General features: G+C 36.0%; 2 protein-coding genes across 3 annotated transcripts in view; one reads left to right on the top strand and one right to left on the bottom strand.

Moving 5' to 3' along the window:
- ATPAF2 (ATP synthase mitochondrial F1 complex assembly factor 2) overlaps nt 1–11,239 on the bottom strand; it is a 54,941-nt gene extending 43,702 nt beyond the window's left edge. The window contains exons 1-5 of the mRNA XM_053694987.1: nt 11,103–11,239; nt 6,553–6,750; nt 5,645–5,689; nt 2,173–2,318; nt 1,995–2,092 (exon numbers count right to left, since the gene is read on the bottom strand). Coding sequence (XP_053550962.1) covers nt 1,995–2,092; nt 2,173–2,318; nt 5,645–5,689; nt 6,553–6,673 — 410 coding nt within the window. The 5' untranslated portion in view covers nt 6,674–6,750; nt 11,103–11,239. The remainder of the gene's footprint in view (nt 1–1,994; nt 2,093–2,172; nt 2,319–5,644; nt 5,690–6,552; nt 6,751–11,102) is intronic.
- Nucleotides 11,240–11,373: 134 nt separating this feature from the next.
- The window catches only part of GID4 (GID complex subunit 4 homolog), a 47,404-nt gene continuing 34,034 nt past the window's right edge, over nt 11,374–24,743 (top strand). For both annotated transcript variants that reach the window (XM_053694956.1, XM_053694957.1), the window contains exons 1-4: nt 11,374–11,628; nt 17,720–17,779; nt 19,938–20,045; nt 22,400–22,501. In XM_053694956.1, coding sequence (XP_053550931.1) covers nt 11,452–11,628; nt 17,720–17,779; nt 19,938–20,045; nt 22,400–22,501 — 447 coding nt within the window. In that variant the 5' untranslated portion in view covers nt 11,374–11,451. The remainder of the gene's footprint in view (nt 11,629–17,719; nt 17,780–19,937; nt 20,046–22,399; nt 22,502–24,743) is intronic.

Genomic DNA, 24,743 nt, shown 5'->3' on the forward strand with positions numbered 1-24,743 from the left:
ATGCTGTTCCTGTGTTAAAGTACCTTATAATAGCCTGTGGGCTGTGTCTGTACTGTGGTAAGTGGCTTACCTGTCACCAAACTGCAGTGGTATCCAGTACAGCCCATCCAGTGCTTATACAAGTACAGCAGAGGATATCTGAGGAAATACCATTATCCTACAGGGGGGCGGCTAAGGGACATCTCCCCACGATGCCTGAGGGTAGGTATGGCTGAAATCCCTAGGGAGATACTGTGCATATAATCAATAGAATATTCCTATGCCCCTGTATTATTATTAGCTGAATGGAAATCTCTTCTGTCTTCTTTGTGAATGATATGTCTCAGGGATAAAGGGTCTCACATTGGTCTGCACTCCCAAACATTATTCCATAAGCAAGTAGCTGGAACACCTCTATTATCAACCTTCTCCTGGGAGGCCAAGAACTAAAACTGAGGAGGGAATTTAAGCTAAGGAGGTTCTTCGCCTCCTCCTAGTGGCGGTAATTATATCCTACATGTAATGGACCCTATGGACTATCATCATTTTACAAAAGAAAAAACAAAAAGCACCATTTCACTTTAAGGCGGTTTTCACTTTACATTGGAGCTCTGGTCCCTAACCTGCTGTATGAGCGAGGTATATCTGTACAATAAACTAGAATAAATATCTATCTGGACAGGGCTAGTAAAAAAAAAAAAAAAAATACTTCAAAGTGAAGCTCTATATTCAGATCATAAACCAGAAATTTAGTCAGTTTGTAAAAACAGTGGTCTAAAGAGATAGAAAGCTCTTAAAATGTAGAAGAGCACAATTTTAAAGAGACATTAAACACTTTGAGATTGTAACATTAAATGCTTAAAAGGGGCAATATATTTGAAAAATGACACGCTCTAATTTGCAAGAGCATGTAATTCTACGACCAGCAGCCCTTTAAAAAAAAGGGACATAAAACCCAAAATGTTTCTTTCAAGAATCAGATAGACCATAAAATTTTAAAAATGTTCCAAATGACTTCTATTATCTAATTTGCTTCATTCTCTTTGTATCCTTTGTTGAAAAGCATACATAGGTAGGGTAATGAGCCGCTATGCACTACTGTGAGCTAGTTGCTGATTGGTGGCTGCACATATAAACTTCTTGTCATTAGCTTATACCTGATGAATTCAGCAAGCTAACAGTAGTGCTCCTTCCACGAAGGATACCAAGAGAATGAAGCAAATTTGATGATAGAAGTAAACTGGAACGTTGTTTAAAATTGAATGATCCATCTTAAGGTTTGACTGAATTGCCTTCTGTCTACGTAGATTTCTCTTGTTCCTATTGGCACTTCAGCTTTGGACATCATCTGCTATCCTGTCCTATCTCACTTCAGGTAATCTCTGGCAGGGTATGCTATTTCATGCAACTAGGTTACAGTTCAAGTACAACTAAAGCAAACTAAACTTGACAGACAAGTCAAACAAGATTTTTCTTCTTGTCAATATTCTAACAATCCCTTAGAACAAAAATCATATCATGCAGAATTAAATGTTCTTCAGATCTTATGGGCTTACCACCATCTGCATGGATGCATTGGCCATTTGTCCCTTTCTAACCACGGTATATGGACTCTCTCAGAGATTGTATTCTTTGTTCTCTATCATGCCCAGCCCCTCTCTATGGTTGAGCCAGGAAGTGTCTGTATTTGTTTAAAATTATAACTGTGCATACTCAAATAAAATCAACCAATTTGCCAAAAAATATAAATAAAGAATGTACAGAGTATGCAAGAAAATGTACATGAAACCGGACTTGAAAACTCAGCAAAAAGCCACAGAAAAAGGACTTCCATGACTCATCCGATTGTCTGGAATAGACTCCAATGTTGGAAAGCAAAGATCCAAATGGATACATTGAACAGAGAGGAAATCTTATTAAAACAATAGGACATCTGGAAGTACAATGTCAGTAAAGTTTTAATTTTTCAACAGAAATGCATCTATTTGATAATACATATTTTTTTAGTATCTTACCAGATTGTGTCTGTTTCTAAAAACTTAAGAGACGCTCTAATAAGAGTCTTCTTGTCCTTCTGTGTTGGGTTATCCAAGGCTGTGTTACATAATGTTGTCTATAAATAAAGAGAAACAGTAAATTAATTTCTCAGAGCTACTAGAGGATTGCCTTTGTGCAATATGTCAGTTTGCTCACTAAGTGCATGGTGTAGAATTTGATGGTATCTCGTTGACAGTCCCATTCTGTGGCAACAGCAATCGCTAGAGCCTCGCTGGGCACTGTAAATACTTTTCCACTGGGCGTCTTCAATTTCCTGCGATCCAAGTTAATCTCATATCCACCTAAAATTTAGACACAAAAAAATGAACTCTATGGAGCTGCAGTTATTGGGTGCATTTCAAACAAACAAATAATATAAATGTTTTTAGGGATAATGTTGGTATTTTAAAACGGGACATGAATGCCACTTTACAAATCATTAGTTAGGTCTCATCTTTAGTATTGTGTGCCATTCTGGAGGCCAAATCTCCAGAATAATATAAACAAACTGGAATCTGTGCAGAGAAGGGCTACTAAAATGGTTCATGGGCAAAGAAATAAAACATACCAGGAGAGGCTAAATGTCCTAAATATGTATAGCTTAGAGGAGAGAAGGGAAAGAAGTTATATGATAGCAACTTTCAAGTAGGGCTTTTTTTGTGGGGGTACTCACCGGTACTGAGTAACCCCCACCTCTGCCAACTCATAAGAGGTAATATTTGTAATCATCATGTAAAAGAGGGGGCTGCAAAATATATCAAAACAATGTAAATAATCTTGCCCCTTTATTTTCTCAAAGTTACTGAGCACAATATATCAATAAAACAAAATCAATGAGTACTGGCGCCTTTTTTTTGAGTACCGTCACTTTTTCTTTTATAAAAAAAGCAGTGCTTTCAAGTATATTAAGGGGCCTAGTAAAGCGGAGGCTGTGAATATTTTACATAAAAAGAAAAATTCAAGAACAAGGGATCATGATCTCAAGCTAAAGGGCAGTAATTTGCGGAAGCACTTCTTTACAGAAAGGGTGATTGATTCATGGAAAAAACTTCCACAAGAAGTGGTAATGACAATGACTGTGGGGACTTTAAGAATGCCTGGGATAAGCATAGGGCTATGCTAAGAACTAAATAAGTTATCGGGCAGACTTGCTGGGCCTTAAAGGGACATAAAACAATTTGGGATAGAGACAAAATAATATAATATGTACTTTAATTATTTTACCTGCAAATTTATACTGCAGTGCCTCGCCATTAACCCTTTCTTTTTAGTTTCTGAATTGTAAAGTTCTAACTCCCCCCACACAATTCCTTTTATGGCTGTATCTACGTTTATTGTTCTTTTGGTAAAATGCAAAAGTGAATAGGGATTATCTGTCGGAGCATGCTTAGAAGCTGTGAACTCAGCTGAAATACAATGCCTGTGTCTAAATACTGATAAGAGGGGTGGAGTTAGCTGCTCCAGGCAGTTTAGCTATGTATTTAATTTTGCTTATTTTTGAAAATTATTTTAGAATACTTGCCAGCAATTTTTAAACAATTTTGTATACAAACTATTTTAAATGAATTAGCCCTTTTAGGATATGAACAGATCTCAACCTGTTTTATGGCCCTTTAAGTTCTTATCTGACGTCAACATCTATGCTTTATGTGTCAAAAAAATGAAATAAAATGCCATCAACTAATACAATATATATCAAAGTGTTGCAGCAGCATAAATCTATATTATTATCATCATTTAAAAAAATAAAATAAAAAAAAATTAAGATGTTATTTCCATTTTTCTTTCATCACAGGTGAAGACCTCACAGCTTTAAAGGAACATTAAACACTTTGAGGGGGGTAGTATAAAATGATAAATCCTATATATAAAAAGTCTGCAATATACTTTCAATATTTATTTTGACCCATTTTCCTGTGATTACATTCTTAAATTGTGAGCTTTTCAGTTCCTGTTAGAATTGAAAGTGCAGAACACGGTTATATTTTACACAGCCATTGGCTGCACACTCTAGTGACCGATTTATAACTATCCCTAATTGGTCACAGCAGAGAAGGTAACCTAAGTTACAACATGGCAGCTCCCATTGATTTATAGACACTAAAACTGTACACGTATTGTGTCAATATTTAAACTAATGAAAATTAAAAAAAAAAAAAAAAAAAAAAATCTTCTACATGTTATTCTCAGACTAATCTTTTTTGTGAATGCATGATTATACCTAGCATTTATTTAGTGTTTAATGTCCCTTTAAGTAAACATTAAAAAAAGGGACATAAACAAGAAAATGGTCTAACGCATTAAAATATTGACTCAAACTATTGTGGTTTTCTATAGTTTTTCGGGTCCCGATACGCATTTTGCAACCACAGAAAGAGAACAATGAAATACCATTTTTTACTGGAAAAAGATTGGATCTGAAAAGTCACCCAAATGATGCATCGACTTTGGCAATCGCAATCCAGCTGACCATAAGGTATTGGCTAAATATTGACAAACAAAATATACCCATTGAATTCAACAGGCAAAGTGACTTGATAAATATCAACACCCTCAGACCGAACGATAAAACACACTGGATAAATGAAAGAAAAAAAAAACAAGACAGTCCAGCGCATTCCAACAATGGGAACAGCCCTTTTTGACGACTATTGAATCTTGCCAAATAAAAAAAACCAATACTAAATACGTCATCACCATCAATTAAATGTAAAACACAGGGGGAAAAAACATCTACAATGTTTTTAACAGTTGTGACATCCAGAGCGAGGAGACTGTCAGGAGAGAATGCTGAATCAGCAGAATGGTGATGCGTGGTCATATAAATTGATAAGAGTAGTTGGGCAGCCTGGAGAAAAGTTGTATTTTTCCATGTATTTATTTGTTGTTTTTTGATTGACAGCCATTATTGGTTGTAAACTGTGCTGTTGTGGGGAAATGGAGGGCGAACTTAATGGAAGTTATCAAGCTCGGCTGTGTTTGTCTCAGTAAGATTTTATCAGCAGATTCTGTTTTTTTTCAATATTGAAGAAGAATTTTGGAAAGATTGATATCAAGGTCTATATATTTAACACTCACAAAAGGATTAAAGCACAACGTTTAAGTCAGTTCCAGAGCAGCACTGCACTGCAGACCCTAAGCAAGACAGAAAACTAATCAAGAGTGGCATATAAGAATAGGCGTCAATGACTAGTCTAAGTCCATCTGAGGAACAGTAATGTATTGTTGCTCCAGATCTGCATACAGGTTAAACACACAGTACAGTAAGAAAATAGAAAATGATCTAACATAGTAAATTCATTTCTTATAGCAGTTTTATGTATTTTCAACAGAATTCTAAATAAAATGCCAAAAAACGATTGCTTCAAAAAATTTAGTTCTGGCTCCTACATACATCAAAATGTAAATGTATTTCTCTTGCTCAAAAAATAAAAAAATCTATGGCTTGTTTTTTAAATTTTCTGACAATCTCCGGATTTTCAAATAAGTCTGTTGACTCCTGTCCTAAAGCAGATAGTTATTTGAAATGTAATCGCAGTATTCAGAATCTAGGCCATAGAACTAAACAATTTTAAAAAAAAACATATCTATTTTAAATTGTTAAAATGGGCTTCAACATAAAACCAACCTTCGCCATGAGTAATGCTGACATTTTCATAGAACTTCTTTCTGTCTGTAATAAATAAATAAAATGGAAAACATCAATCACAGCTAGCAAGCATTAGTCAATTATTATTTTCACATTAAACATACGCCAAAAACTAGTAAGACAAGGTAATCATGTTTGATTTCAGAACCACTATTGACTCCATAACACGAAGTCTTTTGAATTTAGGGGGATGTCATTGTTACAAAGTATGAATCCCGCATGTGTTCTGATACATATGCAAAGTATATGTGGAGCTTGGAACAAATGTACACAATGCAGCACTAAAATAATCTAAGTCAGGGGTTTTCAAACCTGTCCTCATGCCCCCTTAACAGGCCAGTTTTTTAGAATGACTGAACTGGAGCACATGTAAAATAATCAGCTGGTTAGTACATATGGTTATTAAAGGGGCACTGAACCCAAATTTTTTTCTTTTGTGATTCAAATAGAGCATGAAATTTTAAGCAACTTTCTAATTTACTCCTATTATCAATTTTTCTTCATTCTCTTGGTATCTTTATTTGAAATGCAAGAATGTAAGTTTAGATGCCGGCCCATTTTTGGTGAACAAACTGGATTGTCCTTGCTGATTGGTGGATAAATTCATCCACCAATAAAAAAGTGCTGTCCAGAGTCCTGAACCAAGAAAAAAAGCTTAGATTCCTTCTTTTTCAAATAAAGATAGCAAGAGAATGAAGAAAAATTGATAATAGGAGTAAATTAAAAGTTGCTTAAAATTGTATTCTCTATCTGAATCATGAAATAAAAAATTTGGGTTCAGTGTCCCTTTAACCTGCTCTCTCACCCAAGGTAACCATGAAAATCTTGCCTGCGAACAGGTTTGAAAACCCCTGATCTAAGTTAACACATAGCATTATATTCCTTACCTATAGGTGGTGTATACAAACGTTTCTGTATCCAAGGCTTGTTAACACCACAAAAAGCTGGATTTGGACCTTTATTCAGAAGCAGATATCTGGCTGAGATCAAACGGAGACTCTGCAGCATTTTTATTTTTGTTTGGCAGATGAAATCAGTTATGAATACTTGCAGAAATGCAAATGGACAAGAAATTAAAGTGGATCCTGTTAAAACAAAGTAAACTCATCAGCAGCAAAAAGAAATAAGTGAAAAAAGACAGATAGAAAAATCTAATATTTCAAAGGCAAGATCTAGTTTGTTCTTCTCCGACAAAGATATACTTTTTCATCTCTACTAGGCATACTCCATAAAGTATCCTGATTGTAATATGTAAAAGAGAGATCAGGAAGTAGAACTGTAAAGACATGGCATATATTACTGCAAATGTAAGAAAGGAACTTAAAAATTTTGGTTTCACTTATGCGTTTTGGAAATGTACTTAAAATAACAAATATAAGGGTAATTTTCTGTACCTGGGTTTTACTCATATTAATACTTTAATACCTAGCAGCAGAAATATTTAGCAACTAAAATATTTAAGATATATTTGTAAACAAAAAAACTTTTTTATGGCTGTAAATTATCTTTTCATATAGGAAAAAAGGCGAAATACAATGCTGGCAATAATATTTTTAAATTTATATTGTAGTTGCAGTCTGCTGAAGTGAATCAGTATTAATATCTCTGCTAGTCAAGAGATTAGTCTCATCCGTTATTTTTACAACATTCCTGTTTAAACATACAAATAAATATATATATATATATATATTTTACATATGGAATAGTACACTGATTGAAACTAGAATCTCCGACATAGATGACCTCCAGTACAGCCAACAAACTTCTTTAAATTCACAAGCTAAAATTATACAGACTCTCCAACTCTGATTAGATGAATTAGAAGACAGATCCCGTAGAAATATAAAAATAGTGGGAGTCCCAGAATCTATTGAATATGCTGATATCATGAAATTTGTCTCTATTTATCTACCTCAAGCCCAACGGATCCCTGCAGAACCGATTCCCCTGGCAGTTAAAAGAGCTCACAGACTAGGCTCTGTCAATATAAAAGATAGTTCAAAAGAAAAGAGAGTTCAACTGTGTCTTCGTAGAATAAAAGCAAAATTTATTGGAAACCCTTAAAAGAGTTTACAGCAGCCATGAAGATTTGGTGGGGTGCTGTGTGTCAGACAGCACAATATAAAAAAAGATAGTCCACACGCCCCAAAAAGACCAATTATGGTAAAACTCTTGAACTTTTAGGACAAACAAAAGATTTTACACTCTATCGTAAACAAAACCCATTTGAATATAATAGTACGCGAATCCCGATTTTCCAAGATTTTTCTGCAGAAACTTTAAATAGAATAAGGGAGTTTGCCCCTTTATTTACACAGCTGACAAATCTTGGGCTCAAAGGCACTATGATCTACCCGGCTAAATTGAAAATTCTTCATGACTCAAAAGTGTTATTAAAAAAGGGGGAGATTAGTGCGCGCTAGAGGATGGTATTTCTAAACACTACTCTAAAGATACAATCTCTGTATTGTATCAGACACAAGTAAAAACCAATATAGAAGCCTAAGCTTCAGGATAGAGTGAGTGCGCTATTGAGCTTAAAGTATACACACCATATAGAAATTATTGTTTGAATTTAATGAACATACTTAAGTAAATACACAAAAATATACAAACAACTAGATATAGGGACGTCTCCCTGCAACTTTAACCCGGGTTAATATCATCTTTATATATCCTAAGGTGAGGGAGAACCTGTGCCCCACCATTCTACTGGACCAACAAGTACATCTACAGCAGGCAAGTCTGCCTTTACAGCGAGTTGACATCAGGACACAGCAATCAGCTGTTTTCCCTTCACGCTGCTGGAACATCGAACAACAATCTGAGAAGAGCGGATGGGAAGTCTGTGACGTCAGACGCCGACTCACATGTGCAGAGGTCTGTACACTTCTATCCCCAGGAACGGCAGTTACTGCAGCCGCGGTCCGAGGTTTGACCGAAGGATCTCTCTTTTTCTCGGTAACACCCTCTGAACTTACGGTATAGTACCTTGCAACTGTTTGTGGAGCAAACTTTTAGCATACGAATCCAAGCCGTCATTTCTTACAAATGTTATAATACCTATGCCGATTTGCATACGGCTACCTGCACTGTGACTACACATATGAACTTGGTGCTTATCATTTAATTCATTCCTCTTGTTTTTAGTCTACGTTTTATTACATTAGTGTTATGCCATACATTTTAACATTTCCATGATATCATATATTCTCATTTGTCATCTGCAAATTTTTGCTTAGCCTATATAGGATTTTACCTGCATTTATAATAAGTCAGGATTTTTTATCTGAGTTTTTTTTTTTTATTATTATACAGGGAGACGTCCCTATATCTAGTTGTTTGTATATTTTTGTGTATTTACTTAAGTATGTTCATTAAATTCGAACAATAATTTCTATATGGTGTGTATACTTTAAGCTCAATAGCGCACTCACTCTATCCTGAAGCTTAGGCTTCGATATTGGTTTTCAAAAGTGTTATTGATAGATAACCTCCGAGAGGCCAAGCAATTTATAAACATTGTTAAGGTATAGGAATGTAATCTGGTGATTTTTTTTTTATGTATTGGATCAAAACAGGCTGTTCTTTATTTTAAAGTGTCAGTGTATTTCTCTTTTTTGCAGTGTTTTTTCTTTTTTGTAAAGCTAACCTAAGAGTTGTGTGTAAATGAAAAATACAATTAACATTATCTAATGGAACGTGGGCGAATAGCATCTCTGAATAAAAGAAAAAGAATAGTCCAACATCTTAAAAAACAAGAGACACATTTAAATTGCCTTGAGGCAAATAAAACAGAGCAGGTTTGATTGGTGAGGTGGTTTCAGCCCCTGTGTTTGGAAGGAAGAGAGGGGTTGCATGTGCTTTCAATAAGAATCTGTATTATGATATTAAGTCACAGTTTTTAGATAAAGAAGGGAGGTTTTTCATTTTAGAAGTATCTATACAAGGCTCTAATTTCACCCTTTGTAATTTGTATGCCCCAAATATATGCCCCAGGTCTTCTGGGAAAGTCCAATTGCCAAACTCATTAATTATGTAGTTACTTAACTTATAGTGGAAGGGGACTTTAATAGTGTGTTTAACCCCTATTTTGATCGTTTTAAATCATTGAAGGTTAATAGATATATAAAAAAAAAAAAGCCAGAGTATTATCTAATTTTGCAAAAACCTTAAAATTTAAAGATGCCTGGAGGCTTCAGCACCCAGATGAGAGATCTTTTACATGTGAATCTAAAACATACAGGAACTTTTCTAGAATTTATATGTTTTTAATTAGTGAATCTCTTCTGGGTGTGGAGGATTCTTCCAACATTGCAAATATTTTAATTTCAGACCATGCAGTTATTTCCCTAACTATCCATCTAACTTACGATAGACAGAAACAAAACGCAAGATGCCCACCTCATTCCTACTCACGAATATTAGATTTAGAAATTGGATGTTATTTAAGTGGAGGGAATTTATAAATTTTATTAAAGGTTATCTACCAAAAGTAGAAATTTTCTAGGAGACAGCGAAAGCCTTCTTTAGAGGGAAAATCAAAGCTTATATGTCTAGAACAGTGTTTTTCAACCAGTGTGCCGTGAGAGATCCCCAGGTGTGCCACGGCAGACTGACAACAGTGCGGGGGTGTCCCTCTTTCAAATTTTGAAATATTGGTAGGTATGTGACAGGCTCATCAGGCATCATTTACAACCATGACATTGACATTCATTCACAGACAATCATTATGATTGTTTGTGAATGAATGTCAATATGTCATGTATAGTTTGTAGGAGGCATGGCATGACAGCACAGAGCACAGTACAGTATGTGTGTGTGTGTGTGTATATATATATATATATATATATATCCTGTATTAGGCTACAATGTGTGATTTTGTAAAATGGTGGTGGTGTGCCACAGGATTTTTTAATGTAAAAAAGTGTGCCACAGCAAAAAAAAGGTTGCAAATCGTTGGTCTGGAAGAAAGAAAATTTTGGGTAGCAGAGAAATTCAGCTTGGCAACCAACTTAAGAATAAGTATGTGAGATATCTAGAGAATCCAAACAGAGCGAACTGTGCAGAATAACAAAAAAGGCAAAACTAGAGAGAGAATCCTTCCTAAATCAACAAGTAGTTGCAGTCTGCTGAAGTGAATCAGTATTAACATCTTTGCTAGTCAAGAGATTAGTCTCATCCATTATTTTTAACGACATTTCTGTTAAAACATAACTATATATATATATATATATATATATATATATATATATATATATATATATATATATATATATATATATATATATATAACATTTTCACCTATGGAATAGCACACTGACTTGCTATTAAAGAGTCACTAGTTATTCATTCAAGTATTCCAACATTTCAGCCCCAGCTTCATTAAGCCTAATTTAAACAGAATTTTAATACTAAATTTAAAAATCAAACTTACCTGTTATACTGTTATATTAGGTATGTTGTTGCAGCTGCACTATCAATGCAATTCCAGCACTTCTACAATGGGCGCAGCCATCTTGTTGACCCTGGCCCGTCCTTTTTACGTCACATGCCTTACGAAACCAATCAGAGTTTGTGTCCGTGTACATATGGTGACTCAAAAAGTACTACATTTCCCAAAACCCTCAGTGGTACGGAGTACCAATCAGGATGAGCGCAGGAGGATGGGAGGGCTTCCTATTAGCCAATCATAGTAAGCAGTGGTGGAGAGGCCCAGGCGTTCGGGCCGGGAGTTGTGAGGAAAGTGCGGAGCCGCTGTGAAGCTGGGGGTCCCGGCCCTGAATATGCCGGTCCGTACAGAAACCAGCACGGCGGCCTCCAGCTCTTCGTCCCTGATCCCGCCGCCTCCCATCAACACTCAACAGCCCGGAGTGGCCACGACTTTGCTGTACAGTGGCTCCAAATTCCGGGGGCACCAGAAAAGCAAAGGCAACTCGTATGATGTTGAGGTGGTGCTGCAGGTAAGGCACCTAAAGGTTGTGATTGCTGGGGCATATGGCTAAACGGTATAAAGTATCTTCATACTGGGTGGTGAACTGCTGGGTAGAGGCTGGGTTAGATGGCACACAGCTGTGACTTGTTGGTAAATGGAGTCTTATTTGGTGACACTATGTAAAAGCTAGAGTTATGGAACCTATTGGCGCTCCAGAAAGAAATTATATTTATTAAAAAAAAACTTATTTGTATTAGATTTTGGTAATAACTGGGATTTAGTGAATTGGATCATAATCAAAACTAGTTGATGAGCTGGGTCATACTAGGGGCTAGTGGGTGAAATGAGTTTTACTCAAGGCCTTTAATTAAACTGTTTATCTCAGGGCACTTGGGTTAAAGTGGGTGATATTTGATGCTCATGGATAAACTGGGGTTCGCTTGGGGCTAGTGGGTGAACTGGGTCATACCTGGGTGCTACTGGGTAAACCAAATCATACCCTTGTGATAATGTATTAAATGGACATGATACCCAAACGTTGAAGCACTTGAAATTGATGCAGCATAGCTGTAAAAAGCTGACTAGAAAATATCACCTTAACATTTCTAAGTAAAGAAAGTAAGATATTTTATCTCACAATTTCCACAGTAGCCACATCCTATTGTAAAGGGAGTTTAAGCAGCCAATCTGGCATGTGCAGGTACAGTCATGTTATTTCTCTCAGTTTAAGGAAGTTTAATATGAAATCCCGTGAGATTTCAGTGACAACTTTTGTGATCATAGTAAAGCAAAGTGTGACATCAGCACTGAAGAAGCTGATTGGCTGTCTCCCCCCCGTTTAACATGCAGCTGACATTAGCTGATGGATAACCGTTCACAGAGCACTTACTATTGTGAGCTGATGAAATTTTGAGGTAAAATAGCTTAATTTTTCTTGTTGGCTTTTAAAGGGCCATGATACCCAAATGTTGAAACATTTGAAATTGATGCAGCGTAGCTGTAAAAAGCTGACTAGAAATATCACCTGAACATCTCTATGTAAAAAAGAAAGATATTTTACCTCAAAAGTTCCTCAGTAGCCACATCCCATTGTAAATGACTTCTAAGCAGCAAATCAGTATGTCTGTCCCGGGACAGCTAAGTGATTGAGCCTCATGAACTCTCATGTTATTTCCCTATTCCGTTTAAGGAAGTTTACTATGAAATCTCATGAGAGTTAAGTGAAATCTCATGAGATCACAGTAAAAGAGTTCATGACCTCAGCATTGTTGATGCTGATTGGCTGCTGTTCATTTCTTCAATTTTTTTTTTTTTTTTTTTACCTGCAGCTGGACAGCAGCTGAGTATAACTTTTTACACAGAACTTACTCTGCTGAGCGGAGGAAATTGTGAGGTAAAATATCTTCCTATTTTACATAGAGATGCTCAGGTGATATTTTCCTGTCAGCTTTTTACAGTTATACTGCATCAGTTTCAAGTGATTTAGCATATGAGTATTATGCCCCCTTAATGGTTTTGCTGCATCACTATCAATGGATTTGTCATATGTCACTTTAAATTACTTTTGCATGTCATATCTTGTATCCTCCGTTTCTTTTGGGTACAACTAGATTTTTTTCACTTAGACCTTTTTTGCTGGATCTATTTTTGATAAAAGGAATGTTTGCGTGAAGAACGTAGAGCCAAGTTTACTTGGTAATAAATATTTATGTAAGTAAAATCTGTGAAGAACGTTATTAGTCTTGGAACAGTGTGACACCCTTTAATCACAAGGCCAGGAGGGGATGGTAGACTTACCTGGACAACTTGAGCACATTAGTTGAGTTGGAAAGTTTTGTTACAAAAGATTGTGTTATGCCCAAAGGTCACAGCATTATGGTGTAAGTGATCATTAAGTCATAGTAAATGGCTTATTTTGTTGACATCAAAGGAATGTCCAGCAGAACTATCCCTGTTGTATGATCATTGTTTCTTCAGGACTGTACTTGTCACTTGCATTAGTCAACTGAAATCAGATAAATAATCTAGATCAAAATAACGTGATACTAAACATTCTAGTACTGCAGATTTAAGAGTTGTTAGAAAACACTTTGGAAGAGAGGTGAATAAGCCATAGTAGTGGTAATGAGACTGCTGGACTAACTAGGTGACTTGAGTGAATTTATATGTTTAGGGTTTATGTAATGCACATCACAAAAAAAAAGTGCTTTTAAATGTGCTGACAACTGAACCGTCAAGGTAAGCTTGAATTTCATGGAGCAGCTTAAAGGGACATGGAACCCAAAACGATTTTTAAGAAATGTAAAGTTTAAAAGGAGTAGAAGAAATCATTGAATACCTTACTTGTTCTATTTTTTTATTTTTAGCACATTTATTTAGAAATCTAAGTCATTTTCAAGCCCTCAATTGGGCTCCTTTTAAAAGCCCTATCACTAAGGGTTACTTGGGTAGGAAATTTTGAGTGAGCAAGGGTCCTACACAGACTCACTATGAACATGGTGACTGTCACCGAATTCACCCGCTTGTATAGAATGGCTATTGAATAAGCGGAACAAGCCTTGAGCTTTGTAGTGACACTCTTCTAGACAGCGGGCCAGGTCAAAAGAAAAACAAAGTGACACCGATATGGCTGGGACAGCAGATGTCTGGGTGACTATACCAGTGATGCACTCCATTTCAATTCAGCTCTATTGCCCACGTGGTTCTTTACTCCAGCGATAACTGCATGTTATTGTGGCTACAATATGCAGCCAGGATCAGCAACAATGTTCATTAGCCCAGGGCGTAACAATACCAACCTGCTGAAAAGTTGGATGGCTCTAAGATTTCTTTTTTTCTGGGCGGTACAAATGAATAGAATACCAAAAAAAAAATTTTTTTTACCCTTCCCCCAACATTGCATTGAAACCAACTAAAAAATGATCTTTGTAAGATAAGATGATACCAGATATGATTGCGTGCAATTTGTGTATTGCAACCTCTCTGCACAGTAAGCTTTTTCCCTGCAGGGACCAGCAGGAGTTGGGCTGTATTCTGCATCACCATGGTGGGGAAAACAAATAACACAAACAGTTCGTTAAATACGCTATTAAGTAAAGATTGTAAATGTCTCTCTAGCTGCTTATAAACTAGTTTAGACTTTAAGTGGAACTTTCCAATAAAGCTGAGTTTATGAACAAAAATACAAACTTTGCCCTTGTGAAGGTGAGCTGGCTTGTTGAAAATTATAATTCTAAGAAAGAAAAAAATATATATTTTAAGTCTTGGCTTTGTAGTACATTAGAGCCATGTGAAGTCTACTAAATGGCCAAAAGTATGTGGACACCTGATCAGCACACCTATATGAACTTGTTGGACATCACATTCCAAAAACCATGGGCATTAATATAAAGTTCGGGACCCTCCTTTGCAGCAATAACAGCCACAACTCTTATCGGAATTGAAATGTATAAATTTGATCGTATTTACTTTTAACTGCATTCCAAACGTGTATAACAAATCTGTTTGGAATGGTGTCACATCAGACCACACATGCGCAGTGATATGGTAGCTTTTTATTGACGGGCGGAGAAAGTGCTCAAATGATACCTGTGTGACTGTTTGTTTACCTGAATCAGGATATATATATATACACATTATATAATTTTTATTTATTTTTTGTCCCTTTTAACAACATATTGGCTGTTAGTACTTAGGGGTCGATTTATCAAGCTGCGGCAGACAGGAGCGCACATGTGTCCCTGTCTGCCGCAGCTCGCCTCTGGTGGGCTGAATTCCGCTGCTGGATTTCAGCATTGCCCAAGAGCACTATTTTGCGCTCGTGTGCAATACTGCCCACTCACAGCCAATCCACGTGCGGGCAGGAGCTGTCAATCTCACCTGTCGGCCGAGACCAGGGTGATTGAAATTTGCCACCTAAGAGGTGGCGAAAGATTAGGGAAGTAGCGGTCTGACTGCTGCTTCATAAATACTGACTGCAGGTTCTCTTGTGAGTGCCTGCAAGACAATAAATAAAATAAAAATAAATAAAAAAAATTATATATATATATATATATATATATATATATATATATATATATATATATATATATATATATATATATATATATATAAAATTAGGGTTGCACCGATACCAGGTATTTGCATGAGTACTTGTACTCGTGCAAATGCACCGATACCTTCACTTCCTACCCATATGCTATCTTGTGGTGTTTTTTTCAAACTGCACGTTCTCATTTCATTTTAAACTGGAGTGGAGACTAAACTAAAAATTGTTTACTACTGTTCTGCCAATACAAATTGCTGTTATTTGTATTATTGTAGGAGAGATCACTGTACCTCGTTCAGACAAACCCCTGAAGAACTGGGCAGTTAATAAACAGATTTCCAGCTCTGGCTAAAATGGGCCAAAAATATCTGTCTGCCCCATGCAGTAGTGTGGAAAGTGAAAGACTGGTCAACTTAGAGTCGAACCTCCATACAAATGTCAGATTGATGTTATATAACAGGCCTACAACCCAATTGCATAACCCCTTTAAATTTAATATTTTATTGTAATATTTTTTATTTATTAACATGTTCAGTGAACTTTGTGACAAATAAAACTGTTTTATTATTTCATAATGTCTTTTGAATTACAGTCCTTTATAATTATAAAGAAATAATCTTAATTAGTCTGTATTGTGCTTGGTAAACTGTCAGATGACATAAAAAAAAAAAGTATCGGTAATTGGTATCGGCGAGTATTTGAAAACAAGTATCGGTACTTGTACTCGGTCATAAAGAAATGGTATTGGTGCAACCCTAATATAAAAAAATAATAATAATAATAATATATATATATATATATATATATATATATATATACACACACATACAGGTGGCCCTCGATTTACGCTGGTTCAATTTGCGCCGTTTCAGAATAACAACCTTTTTTTTTTTTTCAGTCATGTAACTGCTATTGAAAAGCAATGCATTGAGTAAAATAGCCAGTAGGTGGAGCTGTCTGCTTGTGTTGCAGCAAAGATAAGCAAAGCACACAAAAAGGCTGGAATTAGTCTAGCTAGACATGAGCTATCAAGCAGCTTTCATAGGAACAAGATCTTCCTGTCTATAAATCAGTCCAGATTGGAATGCATAGAAAGAACTGTTTGCAGAAAAATGCAAGTAAAGTCTGTGTTGTGTGATTATTTCATAAGGTTTATAATGCAGTTTAGCAAATGTTTTTGTTCATTTAACTTAGTTTAATTTATATATTCTGTGTTGTGTGATTATTTTATTAGGTTTATAATGCTGTTTAGCATTTAAAGTCTTCATTTCAAAGCTTTAAAAATAATGTATTAGGTGTTACTTATGACAATTTTGAGAGGGGTTTGGAACCTAACTCCCTCACTTTCCAATGACTTACATTATAAACTGGGTTTCAATTTACAACGGTTTCGATTTACAACCATTCCTTCTGGAACCTAACCCCGGCGTAAACTGAGGGCTACCTATGTGTGTGTGTGTGTGTATATATATATATATATATATACACAGGGGGCCGAATGTATCACAGACCCTATATGAAAATCCTTAGTATCTACTTTGTGTCATCCACCAATACATATAAATTCTAATTGTAAATATCTCTGTCAATATTTTTACCTTGCTTTGAATTTACAATTATGTGTAGTATTTAGGGCTAGATTTATCAAAGCTGAGGCGTACAGGGGCACGTATACGCGCCCCTGTACGCCTCAGCTCGCCTGTGGCGGGGCGAAATTACCCGCAGGTAATCAACATTGCACACGAGCGCAATTTTGCGCTCACGTGCAATCCTGCCCCCTGCGGGCAGGAGCTGTCAATCTCCTCGGCCGGACTTGACTGAGGAGATTGAATTTCGCCACCTTAGATAATTGGAGTAAATTAGAAAGTTGCACTAAATTTGGGTTTAGTGTCACTTTAACATTTATAAAAAGCGAAATATGATATAATATTACACTATTATACTGCCCTCACCTGGCTACTTCATAATGCCACATGACTGGAACATTTTTTCTTAACACTGATATTTTGTATTAAAACCAGAAATGTCACATTATGATGATTTTTGCTGTTTAACCCATCTCTGACTTTAGCACGTCGACATGGAGAATGCCTATCTGTGTGGATACTTGAAGATCAAAGGCCTTACCGAGGTAAGAGAATTTCCTGCTGGTTGCAACATGGGTTTTTGCTCTATTTGGATAATGATGCTAAGATACAAACTATTGATCACTAAAGGACCATTTAACACAGTGCAATTGCATAATTAACAAGTGCATAATAAACACAATGCAGTAACACACAGATTTTATTTAATTTTTTTCTGACAAATACCCCCCCTTTTTTTTTTTTGCTGCCCCCCTGTATCATGTGACAATGATCAGCCAATCAGACTAGTGCACAGGTGCTGGTGCTTCAGAAAGTGTGCATAAAAAAACTTCACAATCTAAATGAATCATGAAATTTTGACTTTAGTGTCCTTTTTGAAAGAGTTACACAGTGCAGGTACTCAAAATGTTTAAGGCCATTATGGTTGACTTAATGTGCTCAAGCAGATGCATGAATTTTAAAGGGGCACTAAATACATTTTATAAGCATAGTATTGAGGTTCAGCCCCGCCTCCCTCTTGTCATGGGTACCGCCATGTTGAAATCTATCTTTCACTACATTCCGGTGCTGACCTGTTTGCACGTGCAGTAACCTAGGTTCCATTATGTCAGCACTTATAAGAGGGGGGTGCATGGAATGTGTGCAGGGCTTGACAAAACCAGGAAGCCACTGGGTCCTAGAGTTTTACCTCTGGGTTATTTCCATATATCTATATACAAATACCACTGCCTGGCTTGTAAATTGTAACCTATTAGTGTGCCCTTTATTAAACGCAGACGTCCACATCTATTGGATTGATGATTTTAGTTTTACTCTCTTTTCTTAGCCTAAATCAAAATTGCTACAGTTTTTGAACTTTTTAAAGGGACCGTAAACACATTGAGAATTTAAAATTAAACTTGATTCAATCAGTGGCATGACATTTTAAACAACTTTCCAATGTATTTGTTATCTAATGTGCTCTGTACTTTTGGCATCCTTTGCTGAAAAATATACCTAGGTAGCTTTAGGGACAGGGGCACTACTGGGAGCAAGCTGCTTATTGGTGGCTGCACCTAGATTGGCTGTTGTGAATGACTTACTTGATGTGCTCAGCTAGCTCCCAGTAGTGCATTGCTGCTCTTTTAACAAAAGGATACCAAGAGAATGAAGCAAAGACGTACATTGAAAAGTTGTTTAAAGGGACACCATATCCATTTTTTTTTTCTCTTCCATGATTCAGATAGAAAGTTGTATAAAATTGCATGTTCTAATTTACTTCTATTAATTTTTTTTGTTCTCTTGCTATCTTTATTTAAAAAGCAGGAATGCAAAGCTTAGGACCCAGCCCATTTAGCAGTAAATTAGAAAGTTGCTTAAAATTGCACGCTCTATCTGAATCATGAAAGTTCCAAGGCAGAACATGCTGTGATCAGAGATGTCATCACAGAAAATGCTGCATGTCTGCAGAAAGAATGTGATACATTATTTCAAAATGACCTGCTGGAAATTTTCACTAAAAAAAAAAAAAAATCTCATTGCAGAAAGTAAAGAAAAGTTCTGCCTCTGGGCAAGAAAGACATTTTGAGTTCTATATCCCTTTTTAATATAAAATATCTATTTATGTCTAATAAAACAACTTTGCAATATACTTTTGTTCTCTATGCTGCTACCTTTTTATAGTGATTTTAGTTCTGGTAATTGTGGATTTTCAATTTTCAGAACTGAGACAACACACTTGAAATTTTAAGGCTGACTGTGCTACATACATTTTCCTAATTGGCATAAATAGATAAGAACTGCAAAAACCATGTCCTTTATTCAAAATGATCATTGTAGCTAGCCTTGTGAAGCCCAGATTGTCTCCTTTTAAGTATGGCAGTGGTGTGTGGAGTTTGTGTTAAAAAAAAGCTATACATAGATATGAAAAATGTTTAGACTTTGCTTGTATGTTCTTCTACAGCAAAATAACAGAAGTGACTTATAATAATTTACACTGGGCTTTAGCGTTGCTGCTTAAATGGAAAGTAAACACCTTGTAGTTATCTGTACATACAAACTGTAGTAACAAAATAATTTGACCAATGGATCAAACAAGAAACCTAATTCAAAAAGTATTTGAAAAGTTTATATATTCATTTGCCTCTTAGTCTAGCGTGTGTATAGTGTTTACAGTGTGCTACTTACTAATACACATCCCTTTTTGTCTCCTCTTTTTATCAGGAATACCCAACCCTCACCACCTTCTTTGAAGGAGAAATCATTAGTAAAAAACATCCATTCCTAACACGAAAGTGGGATGCGGATGAAGATGTGGATCGCAAACACTGGGTAAACAGATATGCATGTTATATACCATACACAAGCGCTCGTATGGTGTGTTTTTGATTTATTTCTTTTTTAGGTGAAATATTTCTTTAATTGATTCACATCAGCAAATGAGGTAAAACACAGAGCAAGATATACAGGGCAGAGTAATTATAAGATCACAACATACATATATTTCTTAAAGGGACAGTCTAGTCCAAAATAAACTTTCATGAATCCAGATAGGGCATGTAATTTTAAACAATTTTCCAATTTACTTTTATCACCAATTTTGCTTTGTTCTCTTGGTATTCTTAGTTGAAAGCTTAACCTAGGAGGTTCATATGCTAATTTCTTAGACCTTGAAGGCCACCTCTTTTCAGAATGCATTTTTACAGTTTTTCACCACTAGAGGGTGTTGGTTCATGTGTTTCATATAGAGAACACTGTGCACGTGAAGTTATCTGGGAGCCAGCACTGACTGGCTAGACTGCAAGTCTGTCAAAAGAACTGAAATAAAGGGGCAGTTTGAAGAGTCTTAGATACAAGATAATCACAGAGGTAAAAAGTATATAAATATAACTGTGTTGGTTATGCAAATCTGGGGATTGGGTAATAAAGGGATTATCTATCTTTTTTAAAACAATAAAAATTCTGGTGTAGACTGTCCCTTTAATCAACATATGATCAGCAAATATCCCATCATAACAAAAAAGGCAGAAGAGGGACGTTTCCCAAAGCTTCTATGGGGAGGAGACCCAAGGTGACCCCCTGTCCATTTAGATAGCCCCCAACTTCAGATTTGAGAAGCTTAACATAATGCTGTTCTATTTGTCAGTATTGACCTATTTCTTTCCAACGTAGATTGAAGTAAATGGGGATCTCTTTCACCCTCCTGATGAGAAGATTCAATCCCTAACTTGGGGACACTCCCTCCGGAGACCTATCCTTGAGAGCCCCACCTCTAACCCTGTCCTATAAATATATCTGACATCTGAAATTTGCAATGTGTTCAAATAGTGAAAATTTACCCAATAAACAATTTTATTTTTTAAATGGACATTAAAGTCTAAATTCAATTCCAAATAAAATTTGCTTACGAAAAACAAAACTGATTTATTAAAGGGACAGGAAACCCAGCATTATTCTTACGTGATTCAGATACAGCACACATTTGTGTCTTGCCATTGGCTCAATCACCAGCTAGGTCCCAATAGTGTAGGATATGTACATATTCTCTCAACAAAAGATACCAAGAGAAAAAAGTAAATTTTGAAAATGAGATTTAAGTGTCTTAAAATGACATGCTCTTTCTGAACCCTGCAAGTTTAATTTTGACTCTCCTGTCCCTTTAATTATTTTTCTTGGTTTTGCTGTAAAAAAAAAAAAAAAAATTTTAAAAACAAAATCTGAACAATGCTGGATACAGCGATTCCACCAAAGTCTCACAGTTAAAGAATGTACACTGTCATCACTAGAAATACTAAGTCTCATGTACTCCAATAAATTAAAATGTATCCAAATTTCTTGAGAACTTCTAGAAACAAAAATCCAAATGTATCCAAACAGGGAAACATAGCTAAAAATGTACATGGTACCAAACAGCGGGACCGTAAATCCAGGCGCAGTATTTAAAGGGATAGCCTACTTGAAATTTAAAAAAAAAAAAAAAAAAAAAGTAGTAAGTAATCAAGTTTATTTGACCTGTTGGCAGTTAAACAGGTGCAGCATCTTTGGCGGTCAAGGGGTATGTGTCCTTTAGTTGTGCATTAGCTGCGTGATTAAAGACTTACAGTGTAGTTTGTAATTTCACTAGACAGTAGAAAGGTAAAGTTTATCTAAAATATTAAAGGGACATTAAATACTAAATAAATGCTAAATAGAACGATGCCTTCAGAGAAAACATTTAGTCTCAGAATAACATGTAGATGCATTTTTTAAAGTTTCATTAGCTGTTTAAATATTGACAAAATAAGTGTAAAGTTTGTGTCTATAAAACAATGGGTGCTGCCATGTTGTAACTTAGGTTACTTTATCTGCTTTGCTCAATTAGGTACAGTTATAAATTGGTCACTGGAGGGTGCAGCCAATGGCTGTGTGGAATACAACAGTGTTCTTCACTTCCATTTCTAACAGGAACTGAAAAGCTCCCAATTTCAGAATGGAATTACAGGAAAAGGGGACAAAATAAATAATATATATAAGATTTATCATTACCATCTCAAAGTGTTTAATGTTTCTTTAACACAGGTACTAAAAAATCCAGATGTATTTGCCATGTAAATCTGCGTTTACCAAATAATTTGTGAGAGTTTTGCAGCCCTTCATGGCTATATTATATTTTGTTGTCTAATTTAAGATCTATTTATCTTTTAAAGGGTAAGTTCCAAGCATTTTATCAGTATGCAAAAACCTTCAATTCGGATGACTTCGGTTACGAGGAACTGAAGATTGGTGATTATGTCTTCATGCGATGGAAGGTAATACAACTGATTTGTAAGCTATTTCAGTAGAGATTTAAACGTGCCCTTGCTTACAAAGTTGATCATAGCTTCTGTTGGAAAATCTAGAAACTGTATGAGTTTGACAAGATTTATTCAGTTAAAAATGTCTGTTTTACTTGTGTATTATTATATTGTTTCAAAAACAAACCCACAAAGCAAAAGACTTAAAGGGATAGAATGGTCAAAATTAACATGTACATGGGAGCTCCTTTTGAGTAGGCATAGTTTTTCAATCCTGATCCTTTAATCGCATGTAGCATATGTGTGTATGACACTGAAACAATACCCAGATTGGCCCCTTTAAATAAGGCAAGTGGCAGGGATGTTAAAGGGACACTGAACCCAAAAAAAATATTTTGGGATTCAGATAGAGCATGCAATTTTACGCAACTTTCTAATTTACTCCTATTTTCAAATTTTCTTCATTCTCTTGGTATGTTTATTTGAAAAGCAAGAATGTAAGTTTAGATGCCGGCCCATTTTTGGTGAACAACCTGGGTTGTCCTTGCTAATTGGACAGCACCTTTAAACAAATGCTGTTCATGGTCTGAACCAAAAAATGTGCTGGCTCCTTAGCTGATATGCCTTTTCAAATAAAGATAGCAAGAGAACGAAGAAAAATTGATAATAGAAGTAAATTAGAAAGTTGCTTAAAATAACATGCTCTATCTGCATCATGGAAAAAAAATATTTGGGTAGAGTGTCCCTTTAAGTTAGGGGGGCGGGGGGCAGAGCCTCGACTATTATGCAAAGAAAAAAAAAAATACATGGAGAGAGGCAGCGACCAGCTCAGCCTCCCTCAATTTGAGCAACAACATTTCAGGCGCTGTATGGAGCGCCCACTGTCTGTCAGGAGTCTTATTTCATCATTAAAGGGACACTGTACCCCAAATTTTTCTTTCGTGACTCAGATTGAGCATGAAATTTTAAGCAACTTTCTAATTTACTCCTATTATCAAATTTTCTTCATTCTCTTGGTATCTTTATTTGAAAAGCAAGAATGTAAGTTTAGATGCCGGCCCATTTTTGGTGAACAACCTGGGTTGTCCTTGCTGATTGGTGGATAAATTCATCCACCAATAAAAAAGTGCTGTCCAGAGTACTGAAACCAAAAAAAGCTTAGATGCCTTCTTTTTCAAATAATGATAGCAAGAGAACGAAGAAAAAATGATAATAGGAGTAAATTAGAAAGTTGCTTAAAATTTCATGCTCTTTCTGAATTACAAAAGAAAAAAATTGGGTACAGTGTCCCTTTAAGCCAATCAGGGAAAAGTCCCAGTGAGGCAGCTCTCATATCTGCCTCTTTGGGGGGGGGGCGGTGTTAGTGTAAGAGATGCACCACAATGGGATTTGGTCAGGAACTCATAGAAGAGGGAAATCTGTGCAGCAGAAATAAAGTTCTGCAACTTCCTCTCCAACTAATATTATCCACAGCAATTTTTGTTTTGCAGGAGAGGTGATTATTTTAGTGTCGCGATCTGCACTGCGTGTCCTGTGTGTGTGTGTGGGGCTGGGTTCTACTTGTACAGTTCCCCATGTAGAGGGCTGCTGGAGCGTGCAATGCATGGTAGCGGCAATACTTGCGCTTTTTTACAAAGTTCTGCAAACAGCAGCCGTGGCTTTAAGAGGGCAGAGATGCCTTTCACTTCCTTCCCCCACTAGGCAGATCGGCAGTGCATTACTGGGATGTGTTCCTCTTAGCTCTCACTGCTGCTGTGAAAGCTTTCATGTGAAGGTGCTAAGTAGCGACACTCTTGGTAGTATTTATTTTTACAAGCATTTACCACTTGCGCATAAAGTGTGTTTTTGTTGTTTATAACATTTTTGTTAAAATGCCTTCATAAACAATGTTCTATAATTATACTGAACACTATTTATACTTTTGATTTCGGAGTGGTAGGGAATCAGTGTACTGACAGCATTAAAAAGGCCATCTCTCTCCATCTCTATTCTATAACTAATATGATTTTAACAATTACTTTAGTGACATAATTTTCTATTTGAACTGATTGTGTAAGAACAATACATGCTTTGGAACGTTTGTGTGTGCCTGAGTGTGTTGTATGCATTTGAATGATTTTGTGTGTGTTTCCGCAGATTTTTAAGTATATAACAATTGAACCTATATCGGGTTCATATGTTTATCTGGCTCTGATACTATCTAGTGCCTCATCTCACATCGCTGGTAGTTGGAGTATAGGAAACAAGATGTTCAGAT

Source organism: Bombina bombina, chromosome 11 (genome assembly GCF_027579735.1).
Source record: "Bombina bombina isolate aBomBom1 chromosome 11, aBomBom1.pri, whole genome shotgun sequence".
NCBI classification, from domain to species: domain Eukaryota; kingdom Metazoa; phylum Chordata; class Amphibia; order Anura; family Bombinatoridae; genus Bombina; species Bombina bombina.